Raw genomic sequence first — 8046 nt, 5'->3', positions numbered from 1 at the left:
TTACCCGTTATCGGTAACTAGATAACTATTAGTAAGGAACGGACTATAAAGCGGTCTATAACGGAGGGAGCATAAGCCTATATCGAGGCATAAACGATTATTATTAACCTAGTAGTAATAATATTTCGCCGATTTCTTTAAGAAGGTAGGTAAATAAGGAGTTAAATACGGGCTAATAACAGGACATATACTAGCGCTATATCGGCACGACTTATATAAGATAATACCCCCCTCTTTTAGATTTAAGTCGGCTAGGTGGCCGGCGTACCGTAAGTATAAAGCATAAAGGCCCTCGCCTTCGCTTATATCGATAAGTCTAGCGGTAGGCGGCACGTTAGCGTTAGCGGCCGGGGTATTAGCGGCGGCGGACTTTTTCTAACGTTTACTAGGAGTCCTAGCTACACTATTACCACTAGTAGCGGCGCGCTTCTTATTACTCTTAGGAGCTATAATAGTCGGACGATACTAAGATAGCGGTTAGCTCGTGTTCTAACCACGCGTTAAACGATAAGGGGGGAACTTATAATAGTACGAGATAAAGATAGCTATAATAAGAGAATAAGACTAGGATTAAAATAAGATCGGGGTTAGTAATAAGACACGTAGCAGGATAGGCGGAGGAATAAATTATATAAAGCTATTATTAACCAGTCTTAACTCTATCGCGGGGTAGCGCGGGATTACTTATAAAGCTAGTAATCTAATCTAATAAAGTTAATTAGAATAGGGTAAAAAGAGGAAAATAATAAGAATAGGATTATAGGAAAAATAGAATAAGATATCTATAAGGTTAGGTAGGACTAATCTTTTATCCCACTTATACGGAAGGAATAATAAAGGTGACCCTATAAAGGGAAGGAATAACCACCCCGATATTATAATAAAGGTAATTATAGGCTAGCCTCGCTAAAGGGACTTAGGATATAATTAGGATAATAAAGCGATCCGCGAAGGACTATATCGTAACCAGAATAAGACCACTATAAAGAACGGATTATTATAAAGAACGATATTCCGGAAAAGGTAATTAGGAGACGCGATAGATAGGCTAGGATCACGGAGGGATTATTAGTTAATCGGAGGACGGAGGAGAATAAAGGAGGATAACAGGATAGTATTAGGCTTCCGGGACGGAAGCCACGGAGAGGGGGCGCCCTGTTAGGTGCCAGACTACCGGTTCCCCCGGTGCCGAGTAGCCACGAGTCACGATATAAGTCTAGGCTAGCGGATAAGTCACGGAAAACGTCGGAGTATCCGGTTAGGAGCCTAACTAGTAGGTGGTCACGTCGCGGGCCGACTTAGGGCACGAGTCGGGTTATTATATAAGTCACGGGACGGCAGTTATTACGGCTAACAGGATCCTAAGCTAGTCCGGACCTAGACAGCGTATATAAAAAAGATAGATAGCCGCCCTTAGAATAAGGAGGCCAGCGATTAATCTAACTCTTTAGCACCCCCCTACTTAACTTATATACGATCACGTCCTAGCCACTAAGTACTCTTATCTTGATTATCTCTTTACTCTTCGCGATTACCCACTTAACACTATATATAACTAGTGGCCGGACCTAAAGGTATAGGCTAAGTATAAGTCCAGGCCCTGGGTTACTACCGTGATCTGCCTAGGCCTAAGTAAGATCCCTGCTAACGTATAGTATATCCTTTGCCGCGATATAAACCTAGCAGAGGTATTTTATATAAAGGATAATCAGAATATAGGCCGGAAGAAGATGCTTTTTACGGGTATCCTTGGGTAAGTGTATATCCCGCGTATACGGAGCATATACCGGATATAGGCTAGGACTTTTACTAATATTATTTAGTATTTAAGACCTTATTTTCGAAGAGCTAAAGCAGGATTATATAGAGCTCCGCTATAGTATACACGCGTTTTATAAGGATAATAGTAAGACAGCGCGTGCGGGCAGGGTGCTACGTAAATAAGAGACGACTCTACGGCGATAGGCAGTCGCGGCTAAGCGGAATTCCGGAAGTCCGTATAACCCATAAAATCCATATACGTCGTATATACCGGGTATAAGCCCGGAGGATATAATTAGTATTATATTGGGTTCGGATACTAGTTATACCGACTACTCGAATAACGATAGAGATTACTCTGGCCTAGATCCGCCTAGTAGGCCCGGAATATCGGAAAGCGACTTAAGCTTTAACTTATAACCACGCCCCTCGCCCTCTTAGGGCACTATATTTCCCGAGTATATACGGGGTATATATCCCACGGAAACCCCGGCTAATACTTGATATACCTCGCCGGGCGACCTATCTACGGGTAATACTAGGCGATACTAGCTAAGTCCGCCGGCGGGGGCTATACTAAGAGCTAAACGCCGCCGTAGTTCTTCTATCGCGTCCCCCTCCGTAAGGGCAGCGAGAATACGGTAACAGGTATATACGGCGCGTATAGAACGCATAAGCGCAGTATATACGGAGTAGAGGTATAAGTTAGAGATTCGCGTATAGGAACTATAGTATTAGAGGACAGTATAGGAGTTAGAGAGGCAGATTAAGTAGCTTAAGAGATAACTAGGGCAGGGATAGTGGGTCGTTTAGTTATTTCTTATATATGCCCCGTATATATAGGCTATAGTATAGTTAACTAGTTATTATCTATAACCACGTCCTCCTCTTTATCGTCCTCTTTATCGTCCTTATCTTCCTTATTATTAGCTAAGACGTCTACTAGGATAATAGCCGGCGACTTAGGCTTATTACCTAGGATATATTAGTAGACTATTATATATATGCATAGCATATACTATAGGGCAGGGGAATATATAAGCCGATTAATATAGGCCCTGCGTGGCCTTACTAGCCCTAGCCGCACCCCCCTTCGATATACCCTTAATAGCCCCTTAGTTAGTTAGTATTACCTATACGGGGTATATACTAGGGATAAGGAATATACTTACTACCCTTACCCTTTTTAAAGGGTGTTGGCTGCTCTTTATGATCGTCTATATCGATAATCTACGAGTTATTAGTATAGAGACGATATACGTGGTATATGCATTATATATATAAACTAATATCTTACCGTTCGCTTAGTCGTGGCAGAGGCGGGTGTAATAGTCTAGAACTCGTTAGCGTAGTCTACTTATATATACAGGGCATATATATAGTTTAACTATACTTTTCGTTAAATCGGATTTCTCCGGCGAGCTAAATATCGTAGCTCTGTTATCGGAGCTAAGACCTTCTAACGAGGTCTTTTAGTAGCCGGCTGCTTTAGACTAGGGCTCGGAATAGGCGGTGCTAGATTGCCTTAGGCAGGGGATATAGGCGGGTCGGATATATCCTGTATATGCTTAGAGATATCGGAGAGCTCGGTAAGATCAGAATCCGTTATATCGTGATCGGTGTATATATCCTGTATATACTGCGTAGGTGGTTCGACGATTAGGCTAGGTTCCGGGCGGATAGGGCTATCGCCCTGCCTAGGGGCGATAGCCTTAGAATCGTCCGACTTCGCTTTCTGATACGAGTTAATAGCAGGTAAGGAACACGGGGCATATACAAAATATATACCCCGGCTTAGGGAGACAGGGGTATATACTAGGTATATGCCCCTATATTAGGGGAGCGGTCCAGGGATATATACCTAGTATATAGCCCTATATTAGGGGAGAAGTCTAGGGGTATATACTAGTATATACCCCTAGTATAAGGGAATAGTGGTATAATAGACACCACCGAGTAAAAGATATAGCATATACTACGTATATACTTAATAAAAGAAAAAAAGCACTTATATCTCGATAGAACTATAACCTATACTAGTGACGAAACTCGGTATTATCAGCACTAAAAAGATTAGTATATACCCTGCTTATAGTATATAGACGTAACTCACGTAAAATACTCTATCTTATCGGCGAATTTAGTAATTAGTCCTTTTTAGGACCACGGCTATAAGTAAGTGTTAGTATATACACTATATATATAATCTAGGCGACTAACCCAGGCTCGTGCCGATACTCGGTATCTCTCTACCCCCCAGGCCGAACCTATAGTTTAATAGTATTAGATATATATTAGCTAATATCGTAGATACAGGGTATATACAATACTCACTTAATTCTAGTAACTAACTCGGCCTCCGAGATATTAGTTTAATTCGTGGCCTTAAGGGCACCCGGATATATATTACGGATATAACGGCGTAGCTACTAATATAAGCTATATACGTAGTATATACAGGGAGAGGAAGATAGACTCACGCTAGGCTAATCCTTAAATACTTTGCTATATATTATAATATTCCTATCAATAATAATATCGTAGCTATCTAGTTAGTATAGGTATATACACGATATATACTAAGGGAATCACTTATATTAAGGTATTCGTCTTAGATATAGTAACTATAGGATTAGGCGCTGACTAGAAGTAGCAGGATTAGTATATGCCTAGTATATCCTAGGGTATATAGTAGAATACCTTAACTATCGATATCCTCCTATAGGATATTAGGATAAGCTAAAACGCGTTAATAATCCCACGATATATATATATATACGACGTATATACGACGCCTATATTAGACCTTATATCCTTTAATAAAGCCCTATAATTAACTAGGGACCTAATCGAAATTATTATTTAGAATTAGTCCTAGGCTTATTAGTATATATATAGTATATACTACGTATATACTTACTATAATAATAACCCTATCCTGGCGATAGATTCTTAGCGTTAGTAACGCCATTACCGGTATAACTCTCCGCCTTTATAGCTATATATGCCTACCCGTATATACTTAGCGTATATATATTTTATTATAACCTGCCCTAACTTACCGCGATCACTTATCTAAATGGTTAGTACTAACACAGAATCAGGATATACGTTATATATACTACACGGAACGTACTCACTAGAAAACAATAGAAAACGTCTAGCCACCGGTTAGATCAGAACGATAAGCTTAAGCAGGGTATATACCCGTAAAATCAGAATAGCTAGGGTAGCTTAGCTTACCTCGAAAATAGAGTGGTGGTGGAAAAGGGGAAAAATTTTTACTTATAGCGCTAGGGTGGAATCTAATTACCTACCTAGGGTATAAGTCATAATACGATCCACCCTATTCTATAATCGCTAATAATATCGAATTGTCTAGTAGCTAATAGAAATAGATTATTATTATACCGTAACTACTACGCTTCTTACTATATCGAAACACTATATATAATTAGAGCCTGGTCCGTGTAACGCATATGCTAAGCATATGCCGTTCGAGGCCCCTGCAAACTTTAAAGTGGATACCGTTCAAGGCCCCTACAAACTCGCCCGAGGCCCCTGCAAACTGGTTCCTCGTAGGAACCGTGTATACGCGCTCTTCTAATTTGGGCTTATAAGTTAAGTTCTACATATATACGCCGTAAAGCCCTGGAAGCCCTGGATAAAGCTGGGTTGGTTACGTGACTTAGGGCTTGACCTGGGGGGGTGCGCTGTACATCCTGTTATGTAATGGGAATACAGTGCGAGGCCTGTGTGGGACATAACAGGCGCCGCGCGGGATAAAGGGGAGCGGGGGGGTAATATTACGGGTTATACCCCGATAACTAAAGATCCGGTCCGAGACCAGGATCCACCCTTCCCTTATATACGCAGCTTGCTACTCTAATAGGCAGTTAGAGTGATACATACTCTTTTACCGGTTCTATAGCAGAGGGGTTATGCTTTTGCATATAGAGCGAAAGCGAGAGCTTCCCCTTAAGCCCTACAGGGGCCAGCCCGTTATACTCGGACGCCCTTTATAAGTGGTTTATAATTAGCTTAAATAGGGTTAGGTTCCTACTAGAGTTTGGTTATACTAGGTTCCGTAGTAGGCGTAGGTTTATAGTCCTAACCCGGCGGTGCCTTAATAGTGAGTATAGGTAAACTAGTATCCGGCTAGGCTAATTCCGGATACTTAGCGGTATTAAGTATCTATTAATCGTTAATTAGGTTAGCTATCCTATCTTAAGTTCTTAACGCTCCTTAAGCCCTTAGAGTAGGAGAGCGATTAATATATTAAGTAGGGAATCGCGAAGAGTAAAGAGATAATTAGGATAAAGGCACTTAGTGGTTAGAACGTGATTATACTAAAGTTAAAAGGTAGAGGGTGCTAAAACGTTAAATTAATCACTAGTCTTCTTATCCTAAGGGCGGCTATCTATTCTTTTTTATATATATACTAGCCAGCTTCAGTCGAGCGCGAGAGTCTTTTCTGCCTAATCGATTACTATCTATTAGCTTATAGCGATAACTCGACTTATACCCTAGTACCGACCACGTTATAGCCAGCATTAAGTCAGGTCCCAGATTAGATACTCCGTAGTTATCCGTAATTCGCGCCGGTCTAGAACCCTATCGTGACTCGTTACTATCCGGTACTTAGGTACCGGAGGTCTAGTACCTAATAAAAAGGCTAGCTCCTTTCTACTTATTATGCTACGGGGTATAACTATAGACTTATAAAGGTCGATATACTTTAGCTCCTTCTTTAGCTAATTATAGAATACCTTTACGAAAAAGTTATAATACGTTACTTATTTCGCAGGATAAGTTAGCTAACGAGGCAGGATAGCTTTAAAGACTCTTATTATAAATAGCGTATAATTTAATTGCGTAAGATAAGCGATCGATCTATTAGTTTACTTAACTCTATAGAAAACTCTGATCGTAGTGCTAAGTTCCTGCCCTTATTCCTGCGGCAGATCCACTTCCACTTTCGGGCCCGGAATAACCCTTTCCGGACCTGCTTTAGGCTAGCCTATAGGACACACCCCCCTAACTAAATAACTATACGATAATTACCTGGTTAAAGTCATTCACAGGCTTCTTCTATCGATATATCCCCTTTTATAATATCCACGTAGCTTCTATCAAACTTCTCTTCCAGCTCCTCTTAATATTCTAGTAAGATCTCCTCTAGCTTATTTATATAGAGACGTCCCTGTATATCCATTACTCCCACCTATTCCCTAAAGCTTATAAACTTTTCCCTAGACAGGGCCTTCGTTAATCTATTAGCGATTATATCGGCGCTTATACTATAGCTGACTTTAATCCTTCAATACTGCTACGCCTCTCGTGACTAATAGTTATATATATCCACGTGCCGTAATGGTGTATTTAATTAAGCGATCTCTGCTATTAGTAGGCGTATTATTTAGCTATTATCGTATCGTATCTTTAATTATAGATCTTCGAATATTATACCTATCGCCTCTAATAACCTCTTCGTGAATATCCCTTCCTTCGTATCTTATACTAATAAGAGCAGCTCCGCCTTTATTATTAACGTTATAACCGTTGCTTACTTATTGGCTGGCTAGGCTACTATGCGTCTAAATAGACGTATTATAAATGCCCGAATGCTTTTTCGATTGATTAAGTTATCCGTAAAGGACGCGTGGGTAAAAACCTCGATAGAGTCGCTAGTACCTAATTCTAAGGCGTAGGTTTACGTGGCTAGCAGATATCGGATTAAATAGTCGGCTGCCTTATAATTCTAATGGCTTAGGCTTATATTAAATCTATAGAGTCGTGATACTATAAAGGCGATATCGGGGCGTGTAATTACTATAGCGTATAGAACAGATCCTATCCTGCGTTAATAGCTTTTAATGGTAGTAGACTTCCTAGCGTATAGTAGTAGCTCTGCCGGCTCTATAGGGCTTATACGCTTATGGCTAGATACCGTTAATAATAGATGTCCTACCTCCACGATATAATTACGTTATAATAGCTATATCCTCCTTAAGGGACGGTCCCGAATAACCTTAATCCTCAGGAACCACTATAGTAGCTGCCCGCCTTATAGGGTGTAGTGTTCTTATAGGCTCGCGATAGCCTATTCTATCTCTTCTCTAAAGTCTTCCTTAAAGCCGATCACGAGATCGTCTATATAAAAGAACAGGATTAGCCCAGGGCGTACGAAGTAGCAGTGCTCTTACGGCACCATCTTCAACCCATCCCTCTTTAATACTTCTATAATATGCTTTTGCTATAGTAATAAAGACTCCCGTAGCCCGT

At 40.6% G+C, this 8046-nt stretch overlaps 2 protein-coding genes across 2 annotated transcripts; one reads left to right on the top strand and one right to left on the bottom strand.

Moving 5' to 3' along the window:
- Nucleotides 1-2620: 2620 nt before the first annotated feature.
- On the bottom strand, nt 2621-4732 carry ACRALDRAFT_1070452 (uncharacterized protein; the record flags this gene model as incomplete). Its single annotated transcript, XM_071017770.1, has 7 exons — nt 2621-2736; nt 2934-2991; nt 3059-3094; nt 3875-3888; nt 3982-4028; nt 4242-4261; nt 4682-4732. 7 exons carry the CDS (start codon nt 4730-4732, stop codon nt 2621-2623), a joined length of 342 nt encoding a protein of 113 aa, XP_070871317.1.
- Nucleotides 4733-5251: 519 nt separating this feature from the next.
- Nucleotides 5252-5528, top strand: ACRALDRAFT_210288 (uncharacterized protein; the record flags this gene model as incomplete). The annotated part of the gene is made up of 2 exons (XM_071023118.1): nt 5252-5332; nt 5454-5528. 2 exons carry the CDS (start codon nt 5252-5254, stop codon nt 5526-5528), a joined length of 156 nt encoding a protein of 51 aa, XP_070871316.1.
- Nucleotides 5529-8046: the final 2518 nt, after the last annotated feature.

Source organism: Sodiomyces alcalophilus (genome assembly GCF_042370955.1).
Source record: "Sodiomyces alcalophilus JCM 7366 unplaced genomic scaffold ACRALscaffold_9, whole genome shotgun sequence".
Classification (NCBI taxonomy): Eukaryota; Fungi; Ascomycota; class Sordariomycetes; order Glomerellales; family Plectosphaerellaceae; genus Sodiomyces; species Sodiomyces alcalophilus.
The sequence above is the reverse complement of the archived record's forward strand: the minus strand, read 5'-3'. Positions and strand labels throughout refer to the sequence as shown.